Below are 16,631 nucleotides of genomic sequence, written 5' to 3' on the forward strand. Positions count from 1 at the left end.
TCAGGGTAAGGCGCTGGCCCACCAGACCTTGACAGCACCGTCCACAGAACCCTCCGTCCCCTCGCCGAGCCTGTATGCGCTCGTACGCTTTTGCGCCTGCGCAGGCAGCCCGACCTTCGGGTGTTTTCGGCGCTGCTCGGCTGTTTCCGCCGCGGTTACGTAAGAAGGGGAAGGCGGGGGGGGGGAAATGGAGGGTAGGCGCGCGCCGTGGCCCGCGCTCTTTCTCTCCGTGTCCTCGCGGCACCCTGCCCCTCCCCCACCGCCTCCCCGCGTGACACGGCCCGGGGGAGGGGGGCGGGCCAGCGCGTGCCTCCCCTCTCCCCGCCCCCCGAGGGGAGGGGCGGGAGGGCGGCACGTGCGCTCCCCCTCCCGGCAACCAATGGGAGCCCGCTCCTCGCGCACGATCAGTGGGAAGTGCGGGGCGGCCCGCGGAGCGCAGGCGCGGGGGCTCGCTCCCCCTTCCCCCCCCCGCGGGGGCCGGGTGACGCACGTGCGCGCGTCCCCGCGCGCTGTTGTCCGCTCGCTCCCGCGCCGCCTGCCTCTGGGCGGCGGGGCGCGCGCGGCGTGTGGGGCTGGCACGCGCGCTGTTGTTATTGGTGCCGGCGGCGGCGGCGGGCGGGGGAGGAGCGGCGGGCGCCTCAGTCAGGGAGTTCTTTAAAGATGGCCGGAGCGGCGGCGGCCGCCGCCACCCCCGTGTACTGCGTGTGTCGGGAGCCCTACGACGTGAGTCGCTTCATGATCGAGTGCGACATCTGCAAGGACTGGTTCCACGGCAGGTAGGCGCCGGCGGGCGGCGGCGAGCGGCGGGGCGCGGGACGGCGGCGACGACGGGGCGAGGCGAGGCGGCGGGCACCCCCCGACCGGTACCGGCCGGCGGACAATGGCCACGACCTCACCGGCTCGTTCGCCCTTCGCTCCGCGGTCGGGTCGCTCCCGGCACGGTGCCGGCCCCGGGCACGCGGTGGGAGCGAGCGGCGGCGGCCGCGGGCCCCCGTGCCCAAAGTTGCGGCGGCTTGGGGGACGCGTCTCCGTGGCTCCGCGCCGGGACGCGGGGGCTGCGCGCCGGGAGCCGCGGGTCTCCGCGGGTTTTGTTCGCGCGGTGACGGCCGAAGCCCGGTGCCGGGCGGCCGTCTGGCGTGCGCGTGTCTGTACGCGGATAATAGCGGGCTGCCGGTCGGGGGGGCGGCCGAACAAAGGAGCAAGTTGGGGGCTCGCGGCGCGGGGCTCGGCGGGGCCCGGCGGCCGTCCCCATTATGCGGGGAGCCCCGGCGGCGGCGTAGGAAGTGCGCGGTGATTGACAGCGGACATTTAAATACCCCGTCACAAAAACGGGCGGCTGGCGGTTGTGGTGCCCCCTGCCGGCGCGGCGCGGCACCGAGCGGGGCCCCCGCACGGAGCGGGGTCGGGAGCGGGCGGAGAGCCCTGGCTGGAAGCGGGGTGCGTGCCCGGCTGCTATCCGGCTGCCGTCACCGCGCTTCGCGGCTTCCGTGCCGTAATGAGAAAGGAGCGCTTCCAGTTTTTCGGCTGCTGACTTGCTCTGGTTGCTTTTTTGCGCTTCTCGACTCAATGCACGGTATAGGAAAACATATTCAGGCAGCTCCGTAAACTGTAAAAGCGGGCAAAACGCGGTTGTCACGCCTTTAAGGACAGCGTCTCGCTGTTTAGAGCTGGAAGCGCAGTGGCTTGTTTGGATTATGGGAGCTCTGTGTAAGTTTGTCAGAACTTGCTCCTTGCAGTAAAGGTGCAGGTTTGAGGCTCACCATGTCTCTGTGTATGCCTCTAACTCTGAACCGGCAATTACTCTGATCGCCTGGACCAAAACGCCACTCCCTTGTACTGATATCACTCAGTTCCAGCCACGCTGGTTACTGAAGGTGTTCATAGAAGAAGCGCGTTGACTGATAATAAGCTGCGATGGACCGCTCCACAGCTCTGCGAAGTCTGGGGCTGCATAAAGGTTACAGCAGTCACTGTGCTGCCGCATAGTCAGTAGGGCAGTGATACCGAGCTGCTCGGGAGCCCCAGGTGTGTGGGGGAGGCTGCTCGGAGGAGCTGGCAGCCGCCGTGCTGGGCTCTGGCTGCGTGCTGCCGGCCGGTGACAAAGGGACGGGCCGTGGGAGGTCTCTGTCCTCTCCCAGCTGCGCTCTGCTCCGAGGACTCCTTCCATTGGTTGGAGCGACAGGAGGCTGCTGCCGGGTTTCTGAAGGAAAACGCCACGGCCTGAGATCTTAAAGTTCTGGGTGAATTGGCTTCTTGCTCCTCTCTTCCAGCCTGTGCGTTGAAATTGTTGTGACTTCATTAGGAAGCGTGTAAAACCATGCTTGGTGGAGGCTGTGTCGTGCTGGCAGTACTCACTGCTGTGTTAAAGGCTCTTTGCTGCCTTCCCGTGTGTAGTCAGGAGAGTGCCTCAGTGCTGTGCAGCCCGCAGCTCTGACAGATGTGTGCCAGCCCCATTATGCTCTGTGTGATGCTGGAGCATTCATCCTGCACTGTCCGTCTCCAAATGACCACTTTGGTTTACTGTTGTCCATATATTAATGCTAGCAGATGTGTGTTTCCTTTCTTCTGGCAAACATTGTGATGTGCCTTACAAGGTTATGAGCCTACACTCTGGGTTTAGTTGCTCTGTATACAGGCTGAGCACCCGGCCACAGCCTTGTGCAGTTACAGTCTGCTGAACAGAAGACTGTAACGTGTGTTTGTGTGCTGTGGGCTTCATAGTTTCCTTGGTGCTTTGCAGAAGACAGACAAACTGTCAGTCCCTTTATTTCCGTATCTACCTATTCATTTGTTCTTATAAATGCCCCCCTAAGCCGCCCGTCCCTTTCTGCCTTGTATGGAATATACTCTAGCAGAAAAACGCCTTTACCTCGCTGTGTGCTCAACTTTTCCTTGAGGCTATCCAGTAGCTCCTTGCACCTGTGTAAGCTCTGGGCTTTGTCTCCTGATGTTACCTGGTGTCCTTGCCTAACCCTTGGCATTCTTCTGGATGTGGCTCTGGGCAGCTTGGTCTGGTGGTTGGCAAACCTGCACATTGCAGGGGGGTTGAAACTTGATGACCACTGTGGTCCTTTTCAACCCTGGCCATTCTGTGATTCTTCCCAGTCTCCAATTTTTGATGCTCTTTCACAGTTATTAAGTCAGCCGTGTCCTGCCTTCTTTTATCGTAATGATACATATTGTCTGTGTAAGGTTAAAGGTGTGTGGTGTGGGCAGGCACGTGGCCCTGATGTACAGCTAGCTATTCTTAGAATGTGTCTGGACTGTGCAGAAATCCTATTGTCAGCATGGAAGTCTTTGTCCTTTTTTATCCTATCCATGACTCGTGTACTCAACTTGATCTAGGGGCATTGCATAGATGTCACTTATTCTCGTGTACTGGGTTTGAAGTAGATTTGAATGAACTTATGCTTTTTTTTAAGCATGTGATGCAGCTTTTGTTTGCACAATGTAATGTTGTCTGAAATGCTTGAGAAATAAATAATCACGGAGTTAGCTTTCTGAGGCTGTGTGCTTTGTGAAGCTGCGCTGGTACGGCGCTGGCTATAACGAAGCATGGAGAAGTCAGTCAAACTGACAATTAAAAACTGTAAGTGTCCCTGTGCAGCTTTCTGCATGGCACTTCTCCAGCGATGTTTTGTCTGTCAGCGAGCGTACGCTGAGCTTCCAACATGTCTCAGTGGCAGGTAGGGTAAGAAATTATCCAGTGATTTATGCAGTTTGCCTATTATGTCAAGTATAGGAATCCTGCTCCCCAAACAATCTTTGCTATTTAAAATGCAAGCACCTTTTTTGATGTTTTTTTTTTTTTTTTTACATTAAAAATTATATTGTTTTTTTGAAATGAAGGTAATGTATTATTCTTCAAAGCCAGAACGATGGGGGAAGAGAAGGAAGCATCTCTTTTGTTCAAAATTAAGGATTCTTCTTGAAACTTCATCATTATGTCAGCAAAGCCGTGCCCTCTCCAGTTCCTCATGAAGAGGAAAGAAATGCCCATCCACCTTAGTGCAGCTTTATGTGCGGTTGCATCTTCAGTGATTTGTAAATGAAACTCGGTAGCTTAGAAATCAATGTTTTATTTGGTCAGGTTAGGGGGCAGTAAAGGAAATTCTGCTCTCAGCTGTGTGTAATGTACGTATCATAGAATCACAGAATCACAGAATGGCCTGGGTTGAAAAGGACTACAGTGGTCATCGAGTTTCAACCCCCTGCTATGTGCAGGGTCACCAACCAGCAGACCAGGCTGCCCAGAGCCACATCCAGCCTGGCCTTGAATGCCTCCAGAGGTGGGGCATCCACAGCCTCCTTGGGCAACCTGTTCCAGTACATACATATGGATGTACCTCTGTTTCTACATGAAACCCAACTGATTGCATTTCTATGTAATCGTTTCCAAATTGATGATTCTTGCTCTCAAGATTAATTCTGTGTTCTGTGAAGCCTTCTTGAAAGAACTTTTTTCCCTTATCCTGGATGGCAGATGTAGAAGTTTGCCATTTAGCTTTTGATGTTTTTTTTACAGCTCTGCCATGAAGTAGCATCATTTGAAAAGTAAGGTGACTCATGTACTTTCTGAGAATGATTATTTAAATTGCAAGTACGTTGAGGTATGAATTCCTGGAGAGTTTTTCTGCTATTTATATAGATTTGAACATGTTCTTCCTTTTTAGTCTCTGAAGAAACATAACATTTCTTGGTTGTTCCTTAGCCTGATCTCTGCTCCAAAGTCAGGGTTCCCTCTTGCAGCTGTTAAGAGGGTGCCATGTATCCCACTGCCCTGCTTTGTACTCCAGGGGCTGATTGACTCTTCAAGAAAAGAAGGAAAAGTATATGCTATAGAGGCTGCCTTTCCTGAATTGGTTCTTTGTTTCAAGGCTGTACACAAGGTTCTGCACGATGAGCTCCACCAACCCTTTGCTGCTCGGAGAGGCCGGCCTGTTCCTGACTGCCGGCTCCTGTAATTTCTCTTTTGCTGGGTCAGTGCTTGTCTGATTGCTTGATAAGTCAGCTCTGCTCAGAAAACTGACCAAAACCGTTCTTTTGCTGGGCTGCTGGGCAAAACGGCCTCATCGTGGACTGGGATAAGTGTCAGACATTTACAGTGCACCGCTCAGAGCTGTGTTGCTGGAGAGGATGACAGTGGGTGAGGAGAGATGAGGCAGCTGCCCTGTTGGGATAAGTGGAACATTTCTGTGTCTCAGTCTGTAGATGCAAGCTGCCTTGCGCCTGATGTGCTGGACCCAGATCCGAGTGCTGGTTGACTGGGGTCCTCGGTGGGTGAGATGCCCCTGGGCAGCTGCGTTGTGTGGCCCAGAGATGTCCCAGCTGTAGAGATGTGTGAAACTCTTGAGCTTCTCTTACCGGGGGCAAGAGATGGCTGCAAAGACTGTTACAAATGCCTTTTGGTGTGGATCTTCTGTTTATTGAAAATTAGCACCTTGTAACTGTGAGACACATCTACATATGTTCAGGAGCCTGAGCTGAATCAACAAATCGTTGTCTGGTCATTAGAGCTTTCATCTGGCACCAGAGGCTGTTGTGCTGACTCGCTGGCTTCTATGATATGCAAGCTTTAAATTCTTCTTTTGGAAACTAGGAGTATGTTTTAGACCTCAGGAGAAGTTAACATGTTTTTGTTCTTTCTTGTCTTTGGTTTTGCCTTGTTTCCTTACTGTGAGGTGGAGGCTTGAACTCAAGTCCTGTGAGCTGTGTCTTCTCCCAAAGAATTAAGGAATTTCAAGTGACTCTAGCAGTACCAAAGCTGAAGTGGTTTGGGTTAAACTGAGAAGAAACTAGTAGTAATAAAGATCCCAGACTAGCATTTGTGTAATTGATTGTTTCAAATCCTTTTATAGTCTTAATTTGAGTAAGCCGTGTTTCCTCCCCCCTCTGTTCCCATCTGTGAAGTGGGAAGGCTGATTAATATATATTAAAGTAGATGTATTCTACCATAATAAGCACTGTAAACAGTAAGTATTCAAATTTCTTCATTTTTGAAGCTGCAGTAACACGTAGTATTATATGTATGAAGTTTGTCCTTTCCAGTTTTCTTGCAAAACCGGCTTTGTTTGAAGTATGTGCGCATCTGCAAGTTAACGCTGCTTTCCTTTAGACTTGTAACTTGGTTTGTGGGTTTTTTTTTTTGTTTCTTATTTGATGTCCTGGGATAAAACATAGCAGCTAGTTTAGAATATGCATTCTGGCATAGTAACAGGAACAAGAGAAAAAAGCAAAACATTGTCCAATCAACATTTCTAAGAGAAATGTTGGGGGGAGCCATAGCTGAGCTTTTGGAATTAGGGTTGGGACAGGATTTTAGGGAGCTTCTAAACAGTGCTTAGAATGCTATTGGTTTTAATTTCCAGTGTAAAAATTCATTGCCTATTAAATGTTAGTTAAATATGCAAAGATTCAGCACTTATGACTTAAACAGTACCTTCTGGTTTCTTGTAATGCTGTGATTGATCAACATCAGCCTTACTGATACCATTGTTTTCGTTTTAGCCGTTCTTCATAGTGTAAATGAAGGTCATGGGTTTGTGTAGTTTAAATAGCAAATAGTGAATTTGTTATTGGTCAGTTAATTTATGATGATCTTGTATGTCAGAATGTCATTTGTTGATGCTTACATAGCACTTCTATATCTTCTTTTCCTATACTTTATTAAATACGTGCTTAATTTGACCGAGGAATTAAAATGTTTTCCAAATGGCTCGGTTTTGTGACTCATATGTCTGCAAACTGCAGAGGTGAGAGAGGTGTGGGTAGGAGGCGGCTGCTCGGTGCGCTGATGTCTCTGTTCTGCACTGTGGCACCCATCAAAAATGAAATGTATTCCTTTTTCTTTCAACTTATCTCGATCTGTTGATTTGTTTATAATGCTGAGCTCTCTTAGGGAAACACAGCGGTAATAAAACGAATTAAGCCTCGCAGTGGAGTTTCATTCTGTTAACTGCCAGTGGGCAAAAAATCACATTAATTTTGTTTTCACTCTTCATTTGTGGTTTCTAGCTTTTTGTGGACGGTTACCGTATTCGTTAGCAGCTTTCATGAGCTCGGTTCAGTTTTATGTGCACTTCCTATATCATCCTTTGAAAGGCCACGCGATAGTGTCTGTGCTCTGTTTACATGACAGTTGGCACAAATTGAAGATGAACTCATAGTCTTCACATAAATATTTATACTTGCCCTACATAATTTTAAAACAAAACACCATTGTCTCAGAACAGCTCTGAGTAATCAGTGAACGCTTTCACAGGTACAGTGTGCTTGCTTAAAAGCACAAAAAGCTTTACAGTTGTCTCATTGCTGAAGTACGAGCATCCAATTAGCAATATCACTATGGCTTTACTGGTAATGTAGAAGGGAGATTTTAGTGAAATGTACAGCTTTTAAAAAGGCAAAGCTATTTCTCATCTGCTAGTCCTTTCTAATGTACTGTAGCATTAGCTCATGAATGCATGGAAATAGCAATCTGTGGAGTATGAATAGCCTTCAGAAGTCTGCTATGTGGTGGTGATGTGGGCTTATGTGGCTAGTTACATTTCCTCAGGTCAATTCTGCTTTTGAATGGAATTAATATTTAATACTGTTTTCTCCATTACTTCAGCATTAACTAAAGTAGAATTTAAAATTGGCCTTTCTCATTGAAAATACTGAAGTTGTTGTTGCTCAGGCAGCCGTAAATGCTGACGTTTGCTACAAAGTAAGAAAGCTTCCTTAAAACTCTTCAGCATCATTCTGTCTGAAAATCCAACTGGAGTGAGGATGACTGCTGTAAATTTTTAATGCGTTGCGGTATGAAGAAGTCTATTTATTTTCATTTGAGGCTGAGCTGATATCGCATGTAGGCTGGCAAATTCATTTCATAAATTTAATTGTTTGTTCCATTTACGTTAGTGCTTTATTCACTTAAAAGCTCTTAAAGCACTTCTCATGAAAATGAGTGCGAGGAGAGGTGACGTTCTGAGAAATGAAGCCTTTGATATTCAGGATGTAGGATTGATCTGATCTGTCATTCTTACCGGCTATCAGGCAGTATTTTCTGAACAGACTGACATTTTCCTTTTGGGATATTGATGTTTGGGGATGGATAGACAAAGGCCAAATTATGTAAATGAAAAGCAGCCGAACAAATTGCTGTGTCTTACTAAGCCAAACCGCTTGTAAAACTTCTGCTTGGCTTGCCAGTGGTATGGGTTTCTAGTTTTGTTTCAGTAACATCACTCAGAGCTATTCAGTAGATGACTACCTCACGCAGCTGGCTTGCAGAGTGCGGTGTTGGGAACAACAGAGGTGGGCTGAGTCACTGCAGAGCCAACACGTGCCTTGTGGGAGTGCTGGGGGCAGAGCGGTGAGCCGTGCGGGTGGCTTGGAGCAGCGCCAGGACAGGCATGCTGATGTGATGTTGTGCCCACGCAAATGTTGCCCCTCAGCCTCTGAGGAGAATGCTTTCTAACTTCACCATGGTGTGCCACGTTGGCCTGCCACAGCCTCAGGGCCAAATGAACTGTCCTTGTTGGCGTTTCACTGTGCTGTGTTTATGAAGGAAAGGACCACAAGCATGTTAACAAAAACGATGTGATCTGTTAAATCTCAACTGAGTTCTTACTTCAGTGCTTGTCTGCACTGAGGGTATGTCAATGTGATGGGAAAATGAGCAGCAACTTGCTGCTGCTGCTGCTGTGCTCTCCTGTGTCAGTTTCTGGGACCTCTGGGGACATTGTTTGAAGTCTCTTAGTGCTTCAGTAAAATGTGCTGCTCTTGTAATGAGCATGAAGAAGTAGCTTTGAATGCTGCTCTTATTCTTGCTAAAAAAGTGACTTCTAGCTGTCAGTATTGAGTGATTGGGCTAGCAAAGTGGGGGTCTTAAAGAAAACCGAAACTCTCTCTAGATGTGTAAAAATTCTTACTTCTAGCTAGTTCTAGTAGTGGGTACTGTACAGACTCATTTAGGTAAGAGAAGTTGAAGTTCTGTCTATTGGAGGAAGGAAGTTATCTCTGTTTGTGCCAGTGCTTGGCTTGTTAATGTGAGGTACTCTCATCTGCTTCTCACAAAACTGAATACATGCCTCATGTGCAGCTGGTATTTTTCCCAAAAGTTGCTTCCTTACATTAAGGGAGTTCCTTATAATTCCTTACATTGAGGGAGTTGGGCTTGTTCAGCCTGGAGAAGAGAAGGCTGCGGAGTGACCTCATTGCAGCCTATCAATACCTGAAGGGAACCTACACCCAGGAGGGGAGTAAACTCTTCAAAAGGGCTGACAACAGCAGGACTAGGGGAAATGGATCCAAGTTGAAGGAGGGAAGATTTAGGTTGGATGTTAGGGGGAAGTTCTTTACTGTGAGAGTAGTTAGGCCCTGGAACGGGCTGCCCAGGGAGGTTGTGGATGCCCCGTCCTTGGACGTGTTCGAGGCCAGGTTGGACGGGGTCCTGGGCAACCTGATCTGAATGTGTATGTTTGGTGGCCCTGCTAGGCAGGGGGGTTGGAACTACATGATCCTTGAGGTCCCTTCCAACCCAGGTGATTCTGTGATTCTGTGATTAAGAAATAGGTAGGAGAACTCTACAGTGCTGTTCACTGCATGTCAGTGCCCTTGTGGCACTTTTTCCTAGTATGAGTGTCAGAGCATGTCTGTGACTTGAATGCCTGTGAATTTCATTGATAGCTGCCAAATCTTCATTTTTAATGCAGTAGCACTACATCTAATTTCATTTTATCTTTGATTCAATCTTACCTAGTGATGTTATGTGGGAGGGGGACGAGGAAAGGAGGCAAAATCATGAGAAAGTTGTACAAGTTGGGAAATAAAGCTCTGGCTTTTAAATACGGTCCAATGATCAATCTTGTAAATTTGAACAGTACTTTCTTCATGTAAAATAAACAAAGGAAAAAAAAACAACAACAAAACAAGAGAACCAAGCCTGTTAAAATAGCTGCTACTGGGACCAAGCTCTGCTGACTGACGTGTAGAAGGCCTGTTCTGTTGCAGCTATGAGCTTGCTGATGCTGGCACAAATATATGGTTGGGTTTTTGATGGCAGCAATTTTAAGGTGTACAGAAAATAAGTGATGTTGAACGTGAATTTAATTTTAAACACAGGTTTCTGTATCTTTACAATATATTGTGTACAATATATACAGAATATATATTTTTGTATTCTTTCCTATTCTGGGTGGAATCTGACCTGAACTGGCTTCATCATGTACGGTCTTAATTCTTGTGTTTTCTGAAGATGAATATTCAGTTTGAGGTTATCTTACGCAACTCTAAGGTTTGAATTGCTACAAGAAAACTTACTTTTTGAGAAAGCTTACTCTGGATGTATTTAAGCAGGTGTACAACAAATTATACTGTAAAGTTAGGGAGTTGTCACTCTTCAAATAGCTTGAAGAGGTGTTAGGCACATTTAAAGTCCTTCTCACCAGTTCCTGAAATTTGTTTTTTTTTCTTCCCCCAACAAATGCATTCATAACTGGGTTGCACTTTCCTTTTCCTATAGGAAACAGTATTAAATTGATCAATAGACTTAAGAAAAAGCATTAGTATGTTTTAGGGCACAGAAGAGGTTGTGCAGTAACACGTGCTCACTTGTTTGTGTTCGAGAAGGGCAGGAGCAGGACTGAAGATAATCTTGGCTATGTCTGAGTGCCCTAACCAGGGGGTTGTTTGGGTTGTGTTACATTCTTTTCTAGCTGTAATTCTTGGATCATTTTCTGCAGAGTAAGAGCCTCAGTGGGGAGATAAGGTAATCAAAGTAGCCCTGAGATGAGCATTCCCTGGAGATGTGTGGGTTTCAGCTGCAACAACCAGAGTGAACTCTGCTGTCCACCTCTCTCGGAGAAACAAAGTAATTTGTCCCCTTCTAATCCCTGAACTGTACTCTGTAATCTCAGTGCCCTGTTGTGGGAAAGTGTGACAACTGTGCTTTGCTTGGCTTCCTTGTGAGTGTGCTTGGTGTGCAGTAACAGGTGAGTGGGAATAGACAGAGCTCTGGGAATTCTCAGGTCAAGCAGTGAAGTGTGAGAGGAGTTTAGATACCTCTGTGGTTGGCTGTCATGAATGTAGGTAGTCATTAGGGGGTCTGTGCCCTAACTTTGATATTGCTCTGATGCCTTCATGCAGATATACCCTTTTTCCCCGTTCTTACAATTTCCCCTAGTTTTTCTCTATTATGAATTTGGAAGTATTCCTTTCTTATGGCTTTTTATTCCAAGCTAAATCCTATTGCACACTTTTTTAAACTAGTCCACTATTAACATTGTGGAGCAAATCTAGCAGTTGGATTATTTTTTGATTTAAACCAGATATATAAGAGTAGTGATAGACCCAGAAGACTTGCACATGATCGCTGAACTATTGAGGTTAGAAAGAATCATCTTCTTCTTTGTCAGGGCTGAAGATTCATAGCTCTCAATGCTCCTCATCTGAAGGGTTGGTTCTTTGCTCTCTCTGTGGCACTTGGCTGGACTTGTTTCAATGACTCCTTGTTGCTCTTGTACTGAGAATCCCAGAGCTGGATCCAGCCCTGCAGGTGTGGCCATGCTGGTGCCGAGCAGAGGGGAAGATTGCCTCCCTGTACCTGCAGGCAGCCGAGGTGATGCAGCCCAAGATGCTTTCAGCCCTCTGCTGTGGTTGCTTTACTGGGTCATGGTCAGCTCGCTGATGGCCAGAGCTGTGAGCTCCTTCCTATAACTTCCTGAAGGGAGGTTGTAGTGAGCTGGGAGTCGGCCTCTTCTCTTGTGCCATTAGTGATAGGACCAGAGGGAATGGTTTCAAGCTGTGGCAGGGGAGATTCAGGCTGCACATTAAGAAGAATTACTTTTCAGAAAGGGTGGTCAGGTGCTGGAATGGATGCCCACTGAGGTGGTGGAGTCACCAACCCTGGGGGTGTTCAAGGAAAGGCTGGATGTTGTGTTGAGGGACATGGTTTAGTGGGAGCTATTGGGAATAGGTGAACGGTTGGACTGGATGATCTTTTAGGTCTTTTCCAACCTTGGTGATTCTATGATTCCGCAGAGCTGCATTCCAGCCCATTGGTCTCCTGTGTATAACGATGCAGACAAAGCCGAAGACCTGTAATAATGTGTGTTTTCATTCTTGAATTGCAAATACTTCATTTACTTAATTTATATCAAAACATTTTCATATAATCACTGCTTGTTGTATTGACGCCTGAGATAAAAAGCTTGGATGTGTTGCTTTTTTTGGCAGACTTCCTGTCTTCACTCACAATCAAATTAAGCAAAATTTGAGCTGGGAATCTTCTGAAGAATTAACTTCTTGTTTGTTCCTCCCCCCCCCCTAGAAATAAGTGAATCTTAATGTCATTTGTGATTTTTATAGGAATAGTAAATGTCTGTGCTCACTTTTGGGGACTTCTTGTATTAGATCTCTGCTTCCTGCTTTATTTCTTCCTGTGTGCATTTCTATTCCAATGTTATGTGTTTCTCTTGCTATGAAGAGAAAGGAGGCATTATGAGAGTTATATGTATGTGTGCCAGACTAATACCTATATATGGTTTTTTTCCCCCTTCTGAAGGTATAGAACTGGGTTGCATAGACTGTGATGTAAAGATTACCTCTAAAAGGGGTTTGTGTGCGAAATCTAGAGTGGAGGATGTGATTTGTCCTTTTGCAAGTAATGTAGATAACTGCAGATGGTTTATGATAGAGTGAAGCTGGTTTCACTAACCTGGATCTGAACTGTTTAGAGTTTTAGATTAAAATCAGTGTGTCAAATCATAACCAGAATAAAAATAATCGATGCAGATAAAATTAAACCTTAGTGTTGATGTAACTCAACTCCCAATCTCTGTTCAGCTTTCTTCTGTGCTATTTGAAGTTTCCACGTGGCCTGAAAATAACTATGCTTCATTAGATCCATCTGAGAAGGATCGAGCAGTTAGATTACTGTAGATAGAATAATGTGTAGAAACAACTTCTTGATACGTTATGGACTACACAGATGCAGTTTTGCCAGTAGGCCCCTCTGGACCTCTATAAGCAGCTGAAAATCCAATAAAGATCCCTAAATGATGGGCATTATCCAATTGATTGAAGGAGCTTATTCTACTTACAGCTCTGCCCGCCAGCCAAAGTAACATCTGATATTTAAACTCATTATTTGTGTATCTGAAACAGTTTGCTTGTATCATAGCTTAAATAGAAGTTAATGTAATCAGCTACTCCATCTGCGTTTGAAATGAGGATGGCGAGCTAGAGATGATGAGCCAGTTTGCTCTCGGATTTCTTCAAAAATGAAGCATCTGTCTCTGCTTGCTATTGACTGCAACTCTATTTGCCATGTGAAAGTCAGGTATTTCAGTGCTATAGAGGACATCATATACTCTTTCGTAGCTGGAAGCTGAAGAAATGATTCTGTTAACAAAAAAGCTTGATCAAGGGACAAGAGTTCTTGGCAGTATCTGAAGCGGATTGTAGTTTGGGGGGGAGGGAGGGGAAGGGGAAGAGGAATTGCACAGCTGAGAAGCAGAGGAGGTTAAAAATAGCTTTAAGCCTTTTTCCTTAAAGGAAGAGAGATATTTCATGATGTAAATTTTGAAGGAAATAAATTCATTTTAGGCACAACTGCAAAGACCGAGTGTTCTGGTGAGTGTTAGGAGGCCTTTAAAACCGATCACCATCTGGTTCAGAAACTTTAAAAGCAGTTAGGTGATATGGTATATTCGGTTTAAGGCCCCAATTAAGAGGTGTGCAAAGCAGGCTGAAGGCAAATTTGCTGTTGCTGCCTTCTGTAAAAATAGCCACAGTAAGTAACCCAGGAAGAAGGGATTTGCAGCAGTGGAGTATTAAGATTGTGCTGATATTGTTTAATGGTGCTAGACTGGGGGAGATAGGAGCAGGTATTGCCTCACTGTGAACTGAAAACTGCGTTCTCAAAGCATGCCTGAAATTGCCCAATGCAGGGGCCCAGTTCTTTTCTTTTTTTTTTTTTTTGTACTTCTGTCAAAAAGTGACATTTTTGGCATTTTTGTCAGTGGCTGAGGGGAACCTTTGTGGATTTGTTACCTGTTTGCCTCCAGAACTTTTATTATGATTGAGCTTCAGACATCTGATGGTATCTACTGACAGCATTGCTCAAGATGTTGAAAGATTTACAGAATGTGCATTGCATGAAATAACAAAGTACTGGTACTACTTGTCATGCATCACGACCTTTCTAAATAGCTCATCTTTATTAGGCAACCTGGTCTTTCTAAATATCTCATCTTCATTAGGGAAGCTGAATAATAACCAGGCAGCATTCTGTAGGATATGCAGCCCAGGCCCTTCATTGCTGTGGAGCAGGCAGCTCTTCTAGATGTTGGGAAGGAAGTGGAACAGCTGAAGGTACTGCAACAGTGTCCCAAACAAATCGAAAAACACTTTTAATATGTGGTGCAGATCACCTAACTGTTGATTGGCCTGATGCCCTTGTTAGAGATTTGTTATGTAAGCATGCAATATTAAGTGATTTTCGTGATGCTTGGGTGTAGGTAGCTCTGGAGTTCATAGACTGTTACAAGTGAGCATGCAAGAGCTGTTAGTGTTTTTTATTTTATTCAATCTCTTGAAACAAACACCCCCAAGATCCACACCTGAAGAAACAACTACAAAAAAAAAAAAAGTCAAACAAAACCAGCACTTGCAGCAGCTGTTCTTGCAGCTGAAGCTACTGATAGCTGGAAATGTCGAGGAACTGCAAAGCTAAGTATCTCTTCAAAGACGGGCTCAGGGTACCTGAAGGTAGTCTGACTGAGATCACCTTAGATGCTGTGCTGTCTAAAGAAGTTTGCTTTACCTGGCGTTTTCTTTGCACCCCGCGCCAGTATGTGCATCTCTGCATGCGATAACATCTTGCTTCTCTGTTGTGCAGAAATTCTAAATTCTAGGCAGCTTTTCAGATCAATTTCAGAAGAGCATCTCTCCCTGCCATCTGGTTGTGTAAGCTGTTGGCAATCTACTAACTCATACTAGTTCTGAGTGTTAGTGACTAATGAGGGCAGAGCTATGCAGCAGGCCTGGCTGGGTCTGGCGACTTTCATCGTCAAACGAGGCAGTTCTGCTTCTTAAGATTACGCAGTCCCACTGCCTTTCATAGATTGGCTCTGATAGTTGTCTGACTGTGCTGCAAACTAGCTCGGTAAACAGGGACTGAACGGGTTAGGTTAGTTTCTGCTGTCAGGTAGGCAGGTGAAAACAAGTGGCTTTGTCATCGTGCAAGTACTGGGGCCACTGCAGAGAAGGGAGAGTGCTGGAACTAAGTAAATAACTCGCCTCTGCTAGTGGCTGCCAGCTGTTAAATCAATGCAAGCTATACCATGTCGCTTCTTCCTAACTTGTCATTTTGGGCTGAACCTCAGCTTCTCTTCAAAGACTGCTTGTGATTCAGTTAATTTCTCTCCTTTCTTCCTCTTCTAGTGGCCTCTCTCCCAGAATCAAATAACTGGTATGTCTGCTTCTTGTACAAAAGGGCACTGCCACTGAGCAGGAGCACAGAACTGCTACAGACTGTGCACTGTGACCACCACTGACATTTGTAATGGCTGTGCTCAAATGATTTGGACCCTCCTGTTCTTAGAACTACTCTAAATTCAGTGTTAAGCCTTTTTTTCCACGTCACTTGTGGAGAAAATAGAATGGCTTTCATTTTCTTCAATATGTATCTAGTAGTTAAGGCAGTCTGTTAAGACAGTATCTAAAGATTGGGCAACTGATTTTTTCCCCTTCCTTAGTGTGTCAGAGTGGGAAAATAGTGGAGGGCAATGAGAATGTGAGCTGCAGCAGAGAGACTGAATTCCTGAGAGGAGCACTTTGCTTCATATTGTTGTGCTGATCATTAGTTTTAAAGGGCTAAAGAAATTTCCTTCAGGTCAGATTGATATAGTTTTCTTTTTTTCCTTCTTTTCTATAAATCATAGGCCATGATTTGCTTGCTGGTGTCATCCTGTTTTATCTTAACTAATCATTTTCACACCAGAACAAGTTCTTCAAATACAATTTCAGCTTTTAAAAGCCTTTTTCTCTCTGCTCTCACTGACACGCTGTTTAGTTTTCACATCTGCTGTACTTAAATGTGATTTTTCTGATCTTCTTGAGGCAGCTTATTTTGATAGCAATGTACAGTGCATGGTCTAGGTTCCTTCAGACCTTCATTTCTGTAACACAATGATTTCAGAAGGACAGGGACAAGAAGTAATTGTAAATGTTCTTTTAAAGCAACTAAATGCAATCAGTGCAGTTGGGAAGAATAAGCAGAAATGTCAATGTACGTAGGAAGGAGAGAGAAGTTTTGTGTGCGCTTAATGGATGATGCTAAACAGAAGTACTTCAGTGAGGTTAACTCTGCCTTGTCATGAAACCATTACCAGCATAATTACTTCTCTCATTAAACTGCTGCATGTAATCCATGATGGTTAATGCCATTATGAATTAAACTGGACTGTGTCTCTTCCTGACACTGTTACATGCTAGTGAAAAGGTTATTTGCCTTCCGAGGGCACTATTGAAAGTAAAGCTCTTTGGATAACCTGAGCGTGGACTTGAACTGCAGTTTGAAAAGTTATGCCCCCTCCAATTTGTGTAATTTGTAGTAGTTATAATACTATGTAATAATAATAATA

General features: G+C 45.6%; 1 protein-coding gene across 2 annotated transcripts in view; it reads left to right on the forward strand.

The window, feature by feature from the left end:
- Positions 1–523: 523 nt before the first annotated feature.
- KDM7A (lysine demethylase 7A) overlaps positions 524–16,631 on the forward strand; it is a 60,973-nt gene continuing 44,865 nt past the window's right edge. Inside the window, exon 1 of one of the 2 annotated variants that reach the window (XM_052667291.1) lies at positions 524–776. In XM_052667291.1, the coding sequence (XP_052523251.1) occupies positions 661–776 (116 nt within the window). In that variant the 5' untranslated portion in view covers positions 524–660. The remainder of the gene's footprint in view (positions 777–16,631) is intronic. The other variant, XM_052667290.1, reaches the window with a different exon arrangement.

This window comes from Tympanuchus pallidicinctus, unplaced genomic scaffold (assembly GCF_026119805.1).
Source record: "Tympanuchus pallidicinctus isolate F22 unplaced genomic scaffold, pur_lepc_1.0 scaffold8, whole genome shotgun sequence".
Classification (NCBI taxonomy): Eukaryota; Metazoa; Chordata; class Aves; order Galliformes; family Phasianidae; genus Tympanuchus; species Tympanuchus pallidicinctus.